The sequence below is a fragment of the Trichoplusia ni genome, chromosome 8, assembly GCF_003590095.1.
Source record: "Trichoplusia ni isolate ovarian cell line Hi5 chromosome 8, tn1, whole genome shotgun sequence".
NCBI lineage: Eukaryota > Metazoa > Arthropoda > Insecta > Lepidoptera > Noctuidae > Trichoplusia > Trichoplusia ni.
The window spans coordinates 9,129,227-9,148,873 of record NC_039485.1 but is presented as its reverse complement, the minus strand read 5'-3'; the positions used below and the strand labels follow the sequence as shown (position 1 = coordinate 9,148,873).

Here is a 19,647-nt window from a genome sequence, read left to right as displayed (position 1 = left end):
ATACCATTCTCTTGTTTATCTAACGCTTAAAACACCATATTTGTCAGTGGGTCAGAGGGTCATCAGTTGTGCTCTGTAAAAGTTTTGATTTCACCGCACTCACCGCTGTTGGGCTCATGGAAGCCTGATCCCGGATTAGTGGTATTAGAGCAACACATAGTTGATTCCTCCGCTGGAATTCTCTTTGTAATTCCTGCTGTGGCACCCAGTGTGAGCTGTAACTAAACACATTGCTATGCATTCAATTTGAATCGAATGCAATTACAGTGCCTGAACTATGAGCTCATAGAACAAGTGCGTTAACATGTGGAAGCTAGACGTGACATTTCACATCTCGCTCTTTCATCAATTAGTAGACAGTGAAGCTTCACTTCTATCAAAACTTTTGTGTTGTATTGAATATGTTTATTGATTTTATCGTATTTAACCACGTTTTTCATTTGTTTTGTATTAACTTGGTTGGTCTGTGCTACCTTCATGCTCTTCTATTTCTTCCCTGCTTCTAATATATCCTTCGATAAATATATTCTGGCTAACGACTTGACACTTAACCCAGATGTATCAAAACTGAATTTCTATAAGGGAATGTTGCACTAAAGCACTTGTAACGTAAACGCGGCGCACAAAGCCTTTTACAGTGCTACTTCAGCGCTTTCAATATCCTCTAGGCCACTAGACGCTAAATTTGCATCTCATTTAAAGCGGAGATCTTGCTTTGGGGTGAAAATGGCTAGCGATTGAAAATAAAATGGGACAAACTTTAATTCAAACTTATATATGTATAGAGAAAAATACCTATTACAATTATAAGAACAAAAAGTGTGTGTAAAAATATTTCTATAAATTTTTCTACTTTATAACATCACAGAATAGTCTTCTCTTATTTTTAATATTCTCTGTTATATCTACATAAAATAATACGAAATAGATATTTTTTTCCTAAAATTATATCTCTTCGTAAAATTCCTTACTTTATTGGACCTAATAAGTGAATTTTTTATTAAAATACCTTAGGCGCGTCGTGAGAAATAATGTAACTTTTTGACATAATGACAAGGATATCATAAATGAAAAGTAATTCCGTACATACCTCGCTTTTGTCGTAAGCTCATGTCATACGTTTTAATCGAATTTCGTTTCCTAGAAGATTAAGGCTGGTTCCACATACCATAACGAATTCGACCTGATAACACCAGTTCGTGGAACGGAGAGAGGCGACGCTAGGTTGAGCCCGTACCTACAGCGGTACACCTCAACTGTATCATTTGTCAAAGCACTACGAGCGCTACTCGTTCAGAGAAGGCGTAGACAATGCCACATAAGTGAATATAAATCTACAAAATGTGTGTCCTTTCCGAAAAGTGATGTGTTTTTGAAATGTCAGTTCAATATGTTTATTTTCGGGGCCAGTTACATGCTGGCCCCGTCCGGACGCAGGTGTGCAACCAGCCTTAGACTTGCGAAATGACATCTGAAAACAATTTATTCAACTTATTTGTTTGTTTGCAAATTGTACGTTATTAATATTCATTATTTTGTTCCAGGAATAACGACGATACAATTATGAGGAAAGGTAAGAGTATGCTGCAAAACCTATTGTATTAAAGTTCTTGTAGAATTATTAATTAATCATTTTAATAATACATAGAATATAAACTATTGTAGATGGACTCAAACAATATTTATTGTAATTTTCTCCTGTTTCAATTAGTTCTGTCTGTTTGTTCTGTTTTTAATTAATAGTGCTCGCACAGTTTAATACAATTAAAAGATAGATGCAATTTTATAGTCTTTATTAAAGCATGCGAGAAGTTTAGTAAGTATAAACTAGAATTTAGTTCATTATGAAAGATTGATTAGTAAGTTAATTAATTATTACTGTTAAAGAAGGAACGTATTAGCTTTGTATATTTTCTATGCGGTCCTGAAATTCCTTTTCCTAAATTCCCTCTTATTATTTAAACATACACTGCTTGTTTGTAGAATAGTTTGAAAAATATGTTGACAGCGACATTTTTACCACGAAATGCGGAAAGCTTGACGCCAGAGGCACGAGGCTTGATTCCATAGAAATGTGGCAATAAAACCTTTTTGCTGCACTAATGAGGTGAAACATTAGCATTCACACAAGCCACGGAACATTCGACAGAGAACGTAACACAGATAACATATTCGAGTGCTTTTTTTAATGTCGTGGCATTTCACCAATTTAAACATAAATGGCGAGAAAACTAGGCGAATATTTGTAAATTTAAAGGAATATATTCAATGAAGGAAATAAGGCCCTTTGTTTTATTACGACTGTAATGTATGTTGAAAATGTATATCGACAGCACTGTCCTGAAAATAATAATTGTATTTTAACCAAAATATTGAAGTTAAATTATTAAATGAACTTAGTCAATCAAAACTGAATTATAAACATTAATTAGCTCTGTTAATGACTATTTCGGCGTATGCAGTTTATTATTTACTTTGTTCATTTCATAAATGATTTCGAAATAGTGTCATGTTGGAGTTGATTAAAGTCCCAAATTACACAAGTTCAATGTGATCATTTATTTCGGATATCGATGGACATACGACACACATACTTGATTAATTAAATTTTCAATTGACAAGTCAGTATAAATGCTGCTATATAATTAGGCCAGGATACATACAGTTTCATAGATGCAAATTGTATGGGCCTTGAACATACAAAAATATACAATATTACTGAAGGCAATACTTGTGTTCTATGCTGACGGGCAATGCTGTTTTGCTTCTGGTTTGAAATCATTAGTCGGCATGAAAATGTTTTAAGTGCTTACTTACACCATAATCCTAGCCTTTTCCCAAGTATGTTCGGGCCAGTTTCCAGTTTAACAGGATGCAGCTAGGCAACAGCTTTTTACAGGGAGTGACTGCCAAGCTGACCTCACCCTGGTCAATACCCCTGAATCAAACTCTTTGTCCGACTTTCTGGCTTCTTCACAGATAACGTGCCTTCCGAAACTCCGAGGAACTCGATATGACATGGATGCATGGTCACCTATCCACGGATCGACCGTAACAAATGTAGCTCAGCCTGTCGATCAACTTGGCAGTTGTAGTTTAGCCACGAGCTCCTGATGTAATTAACTCCATCATAATATTTACTAACACACCGACATTTAAGTATGTTTAGGACTTTACCCAAGAAACACCCAAACCGACCGCTAAAAAAGAAACAATTACCATAAATATTAGCAGGCTTGCTTAAAAATTTACTTTGTGTTTCGAGGGTAATTATAATTTGGAAAACGTTGGATATCGTTCCCTTAGAAGGGTTGCCTTGTAGGCCGTGTTAACACTGAGAAAACTGAACAACAAACTTGTTTGATCCGTTCCCCAGTTCGTTTTCCTTTATTTTGGGAGTTTGGACCTCCTTGTTGGACCCATTGAGTTCTTTGGCACTTTCCCGTGTTTACGACTTGATTAGAGTAAAAGAATTTGTTTTATAGGTTTTTTGTTTCGAAGTTTAATTACATGGAACTTGTTGATTGATGTTTTTAGTTTTATGACATATGTTCTGGTTTAAACATACACTCAGAGAAAGAGAACTACTACACAGTCTTATTCGAAATTTGTTATGTCTTACTTCGATGCTGTACCTAATGTAAACTCAATTTAAAATTCTCACACCCTAAATACTACACATGAAGCTTTGCATTCAGCGCTTCATGTTTTGCATTATTCAGCTCATTCTCTTTACCTTTGTGAGGGTAATCAAAGCTATAAAACATTGCCATTTGCACAAACAAAACCAAACTGAGGTAGCAAATAAATGTGGCAATACATATAACAGAAAAATTGAATAGAAAAATTCTGGTCAAGAGTTAGTTTAGCTCAGGACACTCAGGACAGGGTTTAGTACAAATAGCCATAAAAAAACGAATTGTCTAAAAAAACTGGTCAATTAAAGTTTTAATTACATCCTGGAAAATTTCTACTGTCTAACAAATCATGGGATACAGAGCCAGTCATGAGATACAGTGACAGACGTACGAATATTATATACGTACCTAATAACGTTCCATATTCACCGTTTTGGTACGAAACTCTTAAAATGAACCTTAGAGTATTGATTGAACACAACACCCACTATTTAACGAAAGGTTAAGTGGTCCTTCAAGGAATTGCACCTCTACAATGTACAAGAGGTTTTTCAAAGTTGTAAACTCGATTTACTGGAACAACCCACTTGGATCTAGTATGACCCCCACGTCGTACAAACTAACCGCAGGAAGGGGTGGTGTTTAACTCGTTTTACGACTTCCGAATGGAAACACCTCGTATTACCACTACATGTTTCAGTACAGACAATGTTTTTGACCCCGGGTAGGTACATGGATGTTTTCCATTACATTCCGTCGTCCATTTTCTAAGTTCACAAGAGAAAATTCTGTGGTTCTGAGTAAATAATAGCACCAAAAAAAGTTTTGAATTATCGCCTTTCAATACATGTCTGTAATGGTAGTAGTGAAGAGTGATGACCTTACCATTGTGAAATATTAATGACTGCTACTTACTTATGCGTAGACAAAATCCAAACATGTTTGCTTTCTATTGTAATTTTCAGAACGAAAGCCAAGTCTCTGAAACCCTTTTTTATTGTTTGTGAGTGATATGTGTGAACTTATCGACTTTAGTAAGTACATAAGTAGGTACGGGATACACTCCGATACACTTATAAATGGTGTACAAAAGAAAAGAATATTATAATGCAGCAAAAAGTTCACCATGCATTGGTACAAAACACTAATATTCAAGAAATTAGGAAATAATTCCTATTGCACATAATTTTCCCACTGGTTAAAAACATCACCAACATACTCACCATGCGTCATGTAACACATCGGCATAAAGTATTCCGTCTATTGACCGCCATTATTTATTCATTTGATCGACACCTGGTTCAGTATAATAAGCACTTCGCTCCCTACTTTTTGTAAGGTAAAAGGAATATTAAAAAGACCTATCCAATGTTGTTAATTATAACTGTATGAAAAATCTTTAAACCTTTTGCATGGTATTTCAAAGTTGCTTTGATGTTTCAGTGCTCATCTCCGTTATTTTTATTTTGCCGTATTCTACAAGGTAATGCCAGTCCGATTTTCAGTTTTGTTTTGCATTTTATGCGACTTTGTCGCCATAAAATTAACTCTCTTTCTGTATTTTTTACACTTCGATTACCGCTGAAAGCTTACTATCTATAACAAGTTGCTATTGAAAGAGACTACTGATGAATTCAGCAAATAGTCAGCGTTGACTGAATCACGTGTCGACTAGAACTCCATCACTATTACAACACAGGGCTAAATAACCTTTTTCGTATAAACCTAACAGTAGCCGTGCTCCACACAAGGGTCTATCGACTCGACTCCTTCACAACGGCTGACCTTTAGTTTACGACTTTTAAATGTCGACTCCACGGGCATATGACCTCGATGCTTTGTCAATAAATTAACTTCGTACTTTTACGGTTCAGCCTTTTCAGGACATTTGATTATTTGGTAGAATTGTTACACTGTAACATGAAAATTCATGTGCTGCATGAGTGCTTTTTTTGCTTTAGTACATACAAGTTACGAACAGTCAAAGCTTTCAGAACAAAAGATGAAAGAAATTTACCTGCTAATAATAACGATACTTATGCAACGACATTTTGTAACTTCAGGTCCATTAATATTGTTAGGACACGTTTAAAAATAAAAACCTTAACCCGACTCCTAAACTTTGACATTCGAACGCATCATAATTAGAAAGATAAACACTTTGTTACCTATACAGGTACCCGTACAGTCAAAGTGGCAAAGCGCTTAATGACTCCGTTGTTCAAATAGTCACGTCACACGTTGATAAAAAAAGCATGAACACGTTCACAAGTCGAACGATTTTAAAAAAGAAACTCGATACATTTCAGCTTTACAAGAGGACGTATTGGTCGCCGTCCACGTACAGACGATGTCCGACAAAAAATCCTGAACGAAAAATTCATTTTATACTTGGTTTTTATCGAACTTCTCGATAGCAATGTCAGATGATAGCAAGAAATCCGTAACATGCTTCTGTTAAATTATAAAACAATTTTAATATTACGAACACTATATTAATATGTTAGTTTTAACGTCATAAGGAATAGAAGTTGATGGACTTAGAAATTAACTTCTTGAGTCGTTTAAATTGTGGGTTTTCAACAGACTTAAAAAAGGAGGTTCTCCTTCAACTGTATTTTATTTGTGTCCTTTTACCTCATAACTTCGAAATTTATACGTAGATTTTGTTGATCGGATTTAACCTGAAATAGCTGTCCAAATTTCATCAAGTTTGGCTTAGCTTGCTTTTAATTAAGCAAGCTTTTATTTTTAATTGGTTGTATTTTTTTTTGTTGAAAATGTATTATGGTCGGATTAAATTGTCAGAAAAAATTGCTTTCATAAATTATATCCTGTAAAAATATATAGCTAATAGAGAAACATTGACCTAGAGTAAAGACTTCGAAAAAACCGCATCGTGTTAGTAAGCCTGTACGTTTGTTGTTCGCAATAAGCAACTATTTATTTATGTTATTGCATGCCAAGCTATTCGTAGTAGTAAAAGTCGTTTCCTGTAAAATGTGTCGGTGGATGTCTAGTATGAATTTTGTATTGAAAACGTACGGAAGTAGGACGAGGAAATGCATGATTTATATTACGAAAGACTCGGGCGATGCATATTTAAAACTGGCGTCTTTATCGTGTACTTTGTTTTTAGCTGTCGTAACTAAGATACTAAATTCTTACCAGAAAAGAGGTTGAATGTGACCCTAATACAGGTTAAATAAAGTTGTGTTTTTTTTTTATTATGATTTCATTAAATAACATGTCAACGTGATTTCAATCCTGACTTTATATGAGTGCCATTCCGTGCCTTGCAGGACAATATTCGTACTTGTTCCAGAGAAAGGGCATCCGGGCATTACAGCAGGTGTTCCATTGTCTGTATTGAATACCACATCTGTCATCCGCAGTAAACACCCACTCTTTTCGGCCTGTACCATATACTGCTCCATAATATGCTGTACAGATAATTCTATAAATAGTGGCTGCGTTTTTGGCAACGAAGATAAATTGCACATCCTCGCAAAAATAACGCTTTAATTAAAAAGACATTAAAGCGTATATCAAACCAAATTTCATTTGCAGAAACTTGGTGTGAACTGTGAATGCTATTATAGTCAATTTTTGTTTCCGTGTGACAGATGAATGAGCGCCACTTGAGTGTCGCCCTCACCGCCTATTCTATAAATGGGATTTTAATTAACGCCTGGACTGGAGTGTTCCATTCTTTGCGAAATTCATTAAATATAAGTCGAGCCCCGTGAGAGACTTGCTAATTGGCGAACTGTACTGACGTCTAGCCAAAAGGCATGTCACTCGGGCCACTCTCCCTCTCACCAATTAGAAGACATTACACGAAATTATATCTTCTCCCCTCAAATTTAAGTTTTAATTTCGATTGAACTAACACTTAAAACGTTCCATTTTGAATACAATGGAAGGGTTGGAATTCTAAAATGTAAATTACGTTGATTCCATTTGCTTTAAAAGCAGTGATTTCGTTTTCCTTACGGGATATTTAATAATTTCTTACTGCCCTTACTGAAGCAAGTGTCAGGGACATTTGCAGTTTTGCAGCTAAGCGAGAAAGACAAGAAGTAAAATTAGCTTTTCATATAAACCAACTGCAATGATGTACCAAATGAAAGAAAATATTAATAAATATATGAATTATCAACCGGCCTTTAATCTAGTAATAACAAAAAATGCTGTAATTCTGGTTTAATGCCACGCTGTAGTATAGATTACGCTATAGAAATAAATAACAACCTTCGCCAAAACATTTGACTTTCTTTCACTTTGAAGATGCAAGAAGACGGTTTGCACACCGTCCTACGCACAACAGGGCTTTAATAAACATGCGTGTTCAACACATTTTGTCACACGTACTTAATAATTTTAGTAATAAGTGTATTTAAGAAACATGAGATTTATTCCTCTCTTCATAAATGTACTAACAGAAACTGAACTTTTTGCATGGAGTAAGTGCAGTAACAATTTTAAATATCAAACTAAATGTTTCTTATAAAATAGCCCATTTTTACCGCTGTTTTCATTTCACATTTATAAGTTCCTACAAAATAAATTTTAATATAAACACTACAATTTCTAGGTTTCAGAACTCTATTTTGCATAAATTGAGCGACGGGGAATGGTCCCATTTTGTTAATAATGAACTAACTTCAACGATTTTTATGTTCTTCAGTAAATGTTACTGGGACTCAGTTTGAAGCTTAATGCTAAGAGCATTGAACGTACTTTGATATTTTAAGAGCCATTTATTTATTTATCTTTTAACACCCTGCATTTCGTTGGGTTTCCCTGGTAGTAAAATTCGCCTTGATGACAATTTTATTGCTAGTTTTATGCGATGCCTTTTAGATACTTTTGACAATAAATATAATGATACTACATTTGTGCTTGTAAATCTAGTATGTAAAAGTAGCTAATAATTTTCGATTTTAAAACTTGTGGCCGAAGATAGGTACGAGTTATGTTACATTTTGTAGATGGGGGATAAGTTAGGGAAATACAGGAATATTTATTTATCTGCCACATAGGTTTTATAAGTTACTTAAACGGCAATGGCCACAACTAAGATATACTCTACCGTTTGTTAATACTAAAATTCTGGTATTTTCCCTTTGACATCATAGCCGTGGCTCGTGTTCTCGTTTCTTCTGCCCTCTTTCCAAACCACAAAGCATTGCAAAATACTTCTCAAAAGACTCTCGTCCAAACTTTCAAAGAGCTGCACTAAAACTGCACATAAAGTAAAACACATTCAACCTATTCTGTTTGGAAACAGACAGCTGTGGGCCCCGGGGGCAAAGTAAGCCGATTTCCCTACATTATGCTGGAGCAACAAAAAAGACACGCTGTGACAGCTCATGTATCGTCCAACGCAATAAAAACATTTTGGTATGAACCCGCACAGCGTCAGACCCAACCTTATTGGGGCTAGGGTTGTCAAACTTTGCAAATGATAACTTTACACGTCGATTATATAATTAGGATCAACCCTACCTGAAAGTTTTGTTTTGTTAATACTTCGTTGATAAATAACCTCTATTTGGCGCATGACCTCAGTTGAATAAAACTTACATGACAATTTCCTTAACCCAAGGTTTTTCTACAGGTACATACTTATAAATACCTAAACAGTGAGATATAAATAAACAGAAATACTTTTGTAGAAACACAGCCTCTTTTTCGCAGAGTTAAGCTTACTGAATTAACAGATTAGGCAACCCTAGAGTCGAGCCATAAAACCCGCGAAACCTCGTTACGTTCATATGGCAAAATATATTCCATAAAACTAGCATAAGCTGAGTTATATGTCTGGTGCTGCAGAAAATGTTTCGTACGAACGTTTGCCGAAGACATCAGGCATCTGTGCCAAAGTATTGTTCTCATAACTGTGTGCATTTATGAGAAGCTTCAAATATTTATATAAGCAGAACAAACTCTGTGGTTTATGTTTCGGCTTGTGGAACTCTGTTCTCGCTTGCCTGATGTTCATTGAAGTAGTTTTAAAAACATTTAGCTATAATAACGGTTTTTGTTAATTCTTAAATAATTAGGTAATAAAATATATAACAGTCCTTGCTTACAAAAAAATACTTTTGAAATGTTTTTCACTAAACAGAAAAACTAAACAGATTCTTTCCGAGCCAATATTGCTTGTTCTTCGGTAGATCATTCAAATTCTATAACTAAACGATGTTTAAATGCGCTAGCGAGAACTGCTTCCACTTGAATCTGTGCAATTAAAAAGCTTTCTAATACAAAACATAACTATAGTATCTTACTCATTACCATTCACGGCATATTGTAATTTCCTGCGCCATACATAAAGCATTCAGTTTCCCTGGGGTAGGCACAGACCATTTCCGGAATTCAACTTGTTACGATCCCTACATACGCTCGTATTCCTACTTCATATTATTAATGTAAAAGTTTTATGTTCGGATAATAAGGCTTCAAAACTTTCACGCCATTACGGCTATACGGATTTGCATGAATCAAAATGCTTTCATCACAGAATTTTGAATTTGTTGAGTTGCAAATCAGCATAATGTTCGTTTATTTCCTGTGTTGAATAAACTCGTGGTGTTACCGCTTTAGCTCACGTTTAAAGACTCTTGTATAGTCCTAAAAAAGATTCGGTAGATTCTAACAGCCATTAGTGTGAGAATAAACCGTAAAAGAAGAAAATACTTTCTTTTTTTTTACATCTTTACGAAAACTTAAAGTATAATCTAAGGTAAATAAATATGCAGAATTCTGACCAAATCTGAAGCAGGTTTAAGTACAAAAACATTTCCATACTTCAAACCAGCCCAAAACAAATACAAATGTCTACAAAAATATAATTCGTTCGACCATTTTCCAACAGTCGCAGTTTTAGCGGGCACACCGCTAATGTCCTATCGATCTGGTAGTTTGGCAGCGGTTACAGTCGGTGCCATGCGAACACGTCACAGGCCCCTACCCCCGATACCCGGCCGAACACTGAACACTGATAAACCCCCAATGTTTCGTAGATGCGTTTTGTATTTACTGCTGCAATCGAGAATAGATTTTGTTTATTCGAGCTTGGAGTTGGAATATGACAGTTGACTGAATCAAGGGGCGTTTGAAGACAAAGAAGATGGACCAATTCAATCAAGTCTCTTGTATATATTCATTAATTAATGTGATTTTAAATAATTAATAGTTTGTATTTGCTGGGAAGATATCCAATACGTTTTTTTGAGAGACAATATCGTGTTATAGATTTTCTTAAAAGTATTTTTGCCATGTGTGTATGAATTTCTATCGCTCGAATCGGTCGTTCAATGTAAATATTAAGTATTGTGCTTATAAAACTGTTTCTCCTTATTCTGTGTTTCTGTTCCTATAGAATGTCTACTGGTTCCTTTCTCTCTTAGACTGACTAACTAATAATATAATAAACAAAAAGTACAAGAATATTTGGTACCAGTTTTTGAAAATATTAAAGAACGTATCCACATTCAATTTACATAAGTACATACCGCTAACGGTCAAGTAACATTGCGCTACTGGTTGGCACGCGACCAGAAAACTGCCCTGGTTTATACTGATTCTAGAAGTGTGGAACTATGTCGGCGAAAACATAGTTTTAGTATGATAGGGTGAAAACTAGACTTGATGTAAATAAGACGATAAATACTATCAGTTGAGGTACGTAGAAGACGGCAAATGTTTTTAAAATCCGTGTTAAAATGTTCGTAATAGGTAGGAAAAGAATTTTGTAGCAATTTTTCAAATACTCGAGAGAACTATTTGTGCTTAAAGAACCGACCGTGATACTAAAGTGTCTCTAGATATAAAAAAAACGATCTCCTATCAAATTTGTGACCGTATAAACCATTGCTTTTTTCAGACTACAGCATCTGTTAAAGGTTTAGTTATTATGGATACTTAGATACGTATAGCGTGGAGACTGACAGACGGACAGACTGCGCACCCTATGTAAACAACGAAGATTATGCAGTCGTGTGATAAAAGTTTATTGGAGTCAAACAAATCATAGGTCTTTCCAATATAATAAATCTTCGCAACAATGTCGTCAAATGACTTCGGTCGTGGTCACTTTCAAGATGCAACTTCCTTGCTACATTGTTTTGTTCATAAAATCCCGCCTGGCACGGGTGCCAATCACGGTTACTAGCTACAGTCTGCACGTGGCCACGATTGATACACGTCAGAAGAAAAGAAGGTATTGTAGGTATACATTATAATGTCTTATAGATTTGGGGAGAAGCATCTTTCGTAAATTCCATTTACTTGGACAGGTTCCATACAACAATGTTTTACACCCTACATGGTAATTACTCAAGTAAAAGTAGCTTACAGCTTACCCTTTGCCTAAGTTATTATTTTGCATGCTCTGTCGCTATAACAATTAATACATCCTTCATTCCACTAACATAGAATAAAGTAGTTGGTAATTTCACCTTTCCTGTTCTTCTTTAGTAGGGCACATTCACCAAGCGTACCTAAAGATAAAAATGTAGTTTCAATAGAGACCTGTGTATCTAGATTTTTAGAAGCTAGAACCTCATTATCATTGATGGGATTGAACTTGTTAAATAATTTAATATCAGTAACGATTACATATTTCGCTGTCCGTTGTTAATTCCATATACGTAGTTAAATTATTGTGACAACTGTCGGGACGACGAAATAGTTCCAGTTAAGTGTTTAGATTTGGTATGCGAATTAATTTCGTTGAGGGTTGGTATTGGACCCAAGTAGATCTTCTTGAATGTTTGTAACATTGGTTCGTATTAACTAACGTAGCGGCACCTATTGCCGGTAGAGGCGGTGGCGGCGTGACCGTGGCGGTGCTGGCGACATGAGCGCGGCCGCGATCCGAGACGGCGCGGGCGACTCCACGCCCGGCTCGGACGTCGGTGAGCGGATCACGCGGCTCTTCCCCAAGTGCCGCCCCAAAAACATGCAGCACGCACACGACAGGTAACGGAACAACTTGTACGGCACAGCTCTTGCACAGGCACAAGCACCGCTACTACTTGCAGCTGCAGGCTTTGAGCACCTTGACTTCGATATTCCGCTGTTCACCAAAGAAAGGTAAAACGAGACTACATTGGACAATCAGGAAATCAAGACCAAGTATGACGAGCTGATCATAAATACACTCTAAATGATGCTTCAAATCATGCAAGCATACCACTTCTAATGAAAAGTCTTCGTTTTACAACTGAATCGGCGACATCAAATAGGAAAGCGGTGGCTATACCTAAACACAAATCACAGGTAATTTCATAGTACCAAAGAGCTGTAATGTATTCTAAACCTGGTTCGGGCATCGGTAAGCGGATCAAGCAGCTTTAGCAAGTGCTACTCTAGAAACAAACAGATTGGACCGAAATGTGTGAGCAATTGAGTCAGGCCTGAATCCCGGTGAGTAGACCAGGCAATTCTAATTTACATAGTAATTTATTTATTGAATGCACTAACTGAACTTATAGAGCATTAAATGCATGGCACGTTGTATACAAAGAGACTACGATCAATATTGTCTCCTTAAACCAGGGTAAATGGAATGGTATGGTGAACACAAAACATGTAAGTAAATGTTTTGAGGTTCTGTTCTATTGATTCTAGAGTATTATTTTCTGGATGCTCTAATTTGGAAATGGAATGTCGAATTTTGTTTCTTGGATTTTTATATTTCTTACCTAAATCGCAAGTATAAGCTTAAGAGTGACCGCAATGTGCCCTCCTTATAACATCTTTCCATCTTCTCCGTACTTCATATACCTAACCATGCTAATTGTAAGTTAGTATAACAATAGCTACTAAACCCTGAACACGTGCATGCCCCTTTTAACCTGTTTTTATCCCGAGTAACAAAAGCTGTCCCCAACAGCCGTAAACAAGTTATTGTGGGCAAAAGTTACTATCTACCCCTTTATTAGTTCGGTAAACATTCACCTCTATATTAAGTCATAATAATCGTGTTTCATGAACAAACCCGCTGATTGCGAGCGTCTTGTGTGTAAATACAATACAATCCACGACCTGGATTGCAACAAGGCCTTTATTACGTATAATATTGAATACTGCAATTGCAAATTACTCTAGGTAAATTACTTGGTTAGGGGATGTGTATTTCGATGTCTGTATAACTATTGCGGTATTTGCTTTTAAGGATTACTTGATCAGAAATGTAATCTCAGAACGTTTATGTTAATTGCGAAACGTTTCACGTTGAATTCTAATACGGGAAGGTTGACCGAAACCTTTTTTTTGTCGCCAATACATGCCGAAAATTGGTACACTATGACCCATACAACGTAACGAATATGTCCTTAACAACGAATCACGGCTGTCAAGTTTAAACGTATACATTTAAATTGGATATTTAATGTAATACTTCGTCAAATCATTTCAGATTGACCTCCGCCCTGGAGGGTCGGGACCGAGACACGAACAACGTGAACAACGCCTCGTCAGATGAAGAACGAGGCACTGAAGGCCAGCTGGTTATACTCAACTCCAAAGGAGGCACATACAAACTTAGAGACTCAAGGTATGGAAAACACTAAACGTGTAAAAATCCATAAGGAGAAGATTGAAAACAATGCAGAGCCCTTACTAAATACTTTTTTTATGTGAGGTTCGTTTGCATGACTGCCGTGACTGTCTCATGGAACTGACTATGAACTTGTCGTTACCAGGATCATAGAAATCGCGGGAGGTCGAGAGCTATACTCGCAGAGCCGGACGAAGGCGGTGCGCAAGCTCCGACACAACAACACACACAAACACAACCTGAGGAACAAGGTGCGGTCCCTCACTAAGGACACAGTGGACTACGCAGCGGATAACCTTAGCAATGAGGTGAATATTAAAGATATTAATTAGTTTTGTGGGCTAGTCATTGCCTATCAGTACTATCAGGCAGTAGGCTTTTAGAAAATGGTTCAGAAATAGGCTTTTAAAATCAAAGTTCGATTTTAATTAAAACATTTGGAAATAATAAGTGGTTTGAATTAGAGCACAGGATTTCCTTTAAAAAAAAAAGGACTCCCATAGTAACGAATTGAATCCATCTCCCGGGGGTTTCTCGAACATTCAATGCACATACCAGACTCAGGACAAGCATTCGTGGACAGACAACACAATTAGTACCAAAAAGACCAAATTAGTAATTGGTTGCTTCAATAAGACGGTTTTTGCATAACCATGCAGGCAAAAAGATTAGAACTGCTAGCTTCAAAGTAGTATTTATCCATTACGGGTCGTACCGCTATAATAAGCGGTTAAAACGGCATTTCGCCATAATTGATGTGTGATCGCTTTGATGCGAGCGCTTAATAAGTAGGAAGTTGTATTAAAAGTAATAAGACAAGCCGGTTTAGAAAAAAACAACTTTAGAATTTAATTTCGTTGGATGCTCATTGGAGTTTTGCATTCATAGGCTGGCACAAACGCTTGTGCCTGATCCTGGTGTTAGAGAGACATAGCAGGCCAGTAGTAATAAATTCACTGAAAAAAACATTTCTAATATTAAAACTTGTCATTTTTCAGATATCCCTGCACCGAATAAACAATGAGCCTAAGAAAATGATATCACGTCATACGTCACCAACATACACGAATGGTGACCGTGACCCTATTATCGAGAGTGCTATGGGTATACCCAAGAACAGTTCCCCTATCTTGGACCCCCACAAGACGAATGACGTCAGCACTAAGAGTAGCCCGATAGCGGTGGTGGCCGACGGCGAGGTCGTCGTCTTTGATGACAATGATGACTGGAAAGGTGATTGTCTCATCTATACTAATTGTTTGCACTTTGCTGGTTAAACAGCTTTACTTGATTGTATATATAGTCGAGATAACTTCAGAACAGGATTTGATCGGCCACTGGTCACCTGTCCTCAAAAATAGGATTTAATTTTAATAGTTATGAACCGTTCAGGGATTAACTCATTGAGTAAAGATAACCTACGGATTATTTTGCCGCACATCAGCGTTCTTATTTAAAAGCAATAAGGTTCATTTTTCAGTTGACTGTCAAAGGGTGATGTGCGGTAGATGTATCTTAATTTAAATATACTAATTGCTGTTAATATGCTGTTTTGTGATCACTGTGTCTCATGTGATTGTGTTCCCCTAAATGTTCACTATCCTCAAATTTTTTTGAATTACTTTTAGGTCTCACTTTGCTTTAATATCTTCGCTTTTGCTTTCACCCGTTTTAATATTTTACTGCTGTACTCTTTTGTTAATCTTTATTACCAATTTTGCTCTTAAACTGAATGTCATCTAGCTTTATAAATTGTCCATTAAAAGTTATAATAATTCAGACCCCCTGGAATAAACATCTCGAAATTCGAAAAAGTATAACAAAAGTGTACATGTTTATTGTAACCTACAACCATCCTATCCAACTAACCATTGTTATTCATACAACTTTGTTTTTTCTTTCTTTTATTTTCAGTGATATTGAATTCTGTGTCTCTAGGTTTGAGGACGGAACCAGAAGCTAGTGACGATGAGATCGATATGAGTGTTAAAAGAACTTTAGACAATATTAAAAACGGTGATAGTGATGTGTTGAACAATAAAAGTGAACTGAGTGATGGGAGTGACTCGTCCCCATCGAGGGATGATGTGAGGTTGAGTGACGCGAGCCCCTCAGGGGTTTGGTTGTCGGGGGATGAGGATAAGAACAGGCTGACCAGGGTGATTGGCGAGCTGCCTATCGCCGAGTATGAGGGCTCGCCGAGAAGGTACGGCGTCGGGACACAAAAGCCGAACCGGTCACCAAGACCAGGGTTTCCTCAGGTGAGTTTAGTGTTGTATTATTAGTTATTGACACTCCATATTTTGTGGACCTTCTGTAAACTCTTGCGACTTAGTCCATAGGTGTTGTATAATAATTTCTTGATTAATCGTTGTTTCAATTACTTATCAGCTCGAGCTAATTTGCCTCTTCGAGATATTAAACTTAGCCACTTATTCTTTCTGGTCACCTTTTACGACTCCTTCACGCTAGTGTGTTGACTTATCCTTAAGTCAGTGACTAGAGAAAATATCCTCCCTAATTAATTAGCAATAATATTCCGTCTACAATCTACCATAAAGGTTTTTAGGGAAATTTTCTTCTTCCTACAAGTCTTACTTATGTTAGATAATCGAATGGATCTTTTCCTCATTCCCTATTACCATATTGAGCTAGGAAAATCAGGCGGCTAAGGTGGCGCCTCAAAAATACAGATATAAAAACAGCGCCTCTAATTCCAGAGGGTAGTGACAGAGAGCAGGGATGTGACGCCGCCGTCTAGTTCGGCCGCGTTCGACTACCTTTACGAGTTCTCCGAGACCAGGAAGGTGCTGGAGGAGTTCTTCCGGTGTCCCACGAACGCGGGCCAGCCGCAGATCATCGCTAACGATGAGGTCGTTAACTTCCAGGTATGGCTTGATCCTGACGACCCACGGCTTTAGAATTCAATCTCATTAGAAACTTCAAAAATGTAGGAATAGCATTCCTTTTCAATAATTGACGTGACTTTAACGTGTCACTTCGATTCATTGAAGCAATTCCTCAGTGTCAGGGCTCAGAGAAATACGACTTGTCTAGGCCGTTCACACAATTCTTTGCGCTTTCCAAGATCAGAATTCCCATTAATAGTCTTCCACATGTTCTTACGACTTCTTTACGCTTGCTGTTCGTTTGATCAGATTTCCCATTTGTAGTGATTGTATTTCGTTTTAATGCTTCCTCTAGTGTAAACCGAGTTTCAAACTGTTTAGTTACGATGTCATCTTCCACGGTTTGAAGAGTTGATGCTTGTATTAGTTGCACAGATTTCTCAACTGTTTAAAAAGGTTTTTCTCAAGTGTTGGTAACGTTATGCTTGCTCTAGTTTGCACTCAAATTGTTGTGTCATCTGGTTTTCAATCTGTAGCGTTCTTCCTAGGGGGTTGGAGGGTAAATGCTTATAATAGTTTGCACTGTGTTTTAGATAGCTGCCAAATCAGACAAAATATATTTCCACTTGAGTGATCAAGGCTTGTCCTAGTTTGCACATTTCTGAGTCAGCTTCATATTTGTGTGGTTGGAGTAGTAAAAGGTGACATAGAATAAATAGTAAATGGAACAATTACTTTACCGTAATGCTCTCAAACACTTGCTGCGTATCAAAAAAATGGTTTTTACCTTGCGAACCTAAAAGTAATAAAGCACAGCAAATTCTTACTAGAAAGCTTTTAATAGAAAGTGATGTATTATAATAGTCTCTCTGACGTATGCTCTTAGAAATGGTCCAAATTCACAAAACTAACTATGTTATACTAACTATGTATATTTGTAGGAACTAGACTATGAGCTCCGGCGTCAGACGCAGGAGTGTCCGTCGGAGAACGGTCTGGAGGGCGGCAGCGAGTCGGACTGGCCGCATGTACCCGACACGCTGGACTCGCCGCACACCGCGCACAACCACACCAACTTCTTGGGGCTACAGGTACGAACATTGTAGTTTTTTTATGGATGTAGTTCTTATAGAGTCTAAATTGTCTAGAACTTATTGTAAAAGTTTAAACTACTTGTTCTTAAATAGTGACAAAGTGAAAGGGCTTAATATGAGTAATAAATTCTAACCACTCATTGGACCATTTTTTGAAGTCTAATTTTTTCTCGAAAGTTATGAGAAGATTATAGTAACTATGAAATAATACTTGGAGGTTATAATTTTCTTCAATGTCAGATTTTAAATGTTAAAATGTGACATTCTGCTACCCGTGTAGTGAAATGGCAATTTAGAATGGAACTCTGTAGTATGGTACTTATGTTGGTCACTGTGTGCAGGTGCGCATGTCCGGCGGCGGCGCGGCGTACGTGTCCCCGGACGTGCGCGAGCTGAGCGTGGGCGCGGCGTGGAGCGGCTCGGCGTCGCCGCCGCACAAGCTGCTGCCCGCCGCGCTGCTCGCGCGCCCCGACGTGCCCTTCGCGCTCTCCACCGACTCCAGCGACAGCGCCAGCGACCGCGACCTCTCGCTCATGCTCATGGAGAACGAGCTGTCCGAGATGAAAGGTATGCCGCATGCTGCATGCTCAGTGTCGCTACTGTCACACAGATTAGTTAGCTAATGGAGTGATTATATTAAAGGATCTTTATTTTTTTCAATGAAGATTTTGTCGCTTCAAAACCTAATTCTATATCTTACATTCCACGACGTGATCACGTGACGTGTCAGGTTATAAGTAAAGGGTTTCGTATTTTTTCTCTTCTTTATTACACTAGTTTTTTAATTCTATAATTCTTGTTGAGAACATGGATTTTGATATCTATCTACCAAATATAAACATCTTCGTTGTGTGCCTGCAGTTGTAATGGATACTAACCGCGCAGTGGTGACGCACATGCCCATCGTCGAAGATGGACTGTCGTCGGGACACGCGTCAGATAACGACAACAACAATCAGCTCATACAGGTATACGGATCAACATGGAAATAGGCGATCAATACATATCACTCGTTACAGGTTCCATTCAATTCATTCATCGCACCTTCCAACATATTCAATACATCAGTCATCATCATCATCAATTCTGCGAATTCATAAATCTTGTGCTGTATTTTTATGCTTTATTGCATTTTCACTTTAAGAATCAAATAATAATATTTCGTTTTTGGATTGAGTATCTGAGATGCCTCCGACTGCCGTTACATTTGGTCTATGTTGTTGACAGACACATTCAGTAGTAATAAAGGAGATAGTTGAGAATGGGACAAGCACAGACCCTCATGTGTTGTCTGATGCTGATCTACATTCACTGGATCCTCTAGGTAAGTTCATTAAAATAAGCTAACCTTTGAAAACTACATGAGTCTTGCGTATACTCAATGAAATATTTTTTGTATTGCTCCATTAGTTGACTACTCTGTGCTTTGTTTGTAACGCAATAGTAACATGACGTTGTGCGCAGTGTGCAGCTCCCCCGCGCCGCGCCGCCGC

General features: G+C 37.4%; 1 protein-coding gene across 1 annotated transcript in view; it reads left to right on the top strand.

The window, feature by feature from the left end:
• Positions 1 to 1,526: 1,526 nt before the first annotated feature.
• Positions 1,527 to 19,647, top strand: part of LOC113496773 — a 22,642-nt gene continuing 4,521 nt past the window's right edge. The window contains exons 1-12 of the mRNA XM_026876095.1: positions 1,527 to 1,573; positions 12,474 to 12,629; positions 14,071 to 14,208; positions 14,357 to 14,519; positions 15,210 to 15,444; positions 16,126 to 16,472; positions 16,932 to 17,099; positions 18,002 to 18,151; positions 18,496 to 18,721; positions 19,016 to 19,122; positions 19,382 to 19,478; positions 19,619 to 19,645. Of these exons, the coding sequence (XP_026731896.1) occupies positions 12,508 to 12,629; positions 14,071 to 14,208; positions 14,357 to 14,519; positions 15,210 to 15,444; positions 16,126 to 16,472; positions 16,932 to 17,099; positions 18,002 to 18,151; positions 18,496 to 18,721; positions 19,016 to 19,122; positions 19,382 to 19,478; positions 19,619 to 19,645 (1,780 nt within the window). The 5' untranslated portion in view covers positions 1,527 to 1,573; positions 12,474 to 12,507. The remainder of the gene's footprint in view (positions 1,574 to 12,473; positions 12,630 to 14,070; positions 14,209 to 14,356; positions 14,520 to 15,209; positions 15,445 to 16,125; positions 16,473 to 16,931; positions 17,100 to 18,001; positions 18,152 to 18,495; positions 18,722 to 19,015; positions 19,123 to 19,381; positions 19,479 to 19,618; positions 19,646 to 19,647) is intronic.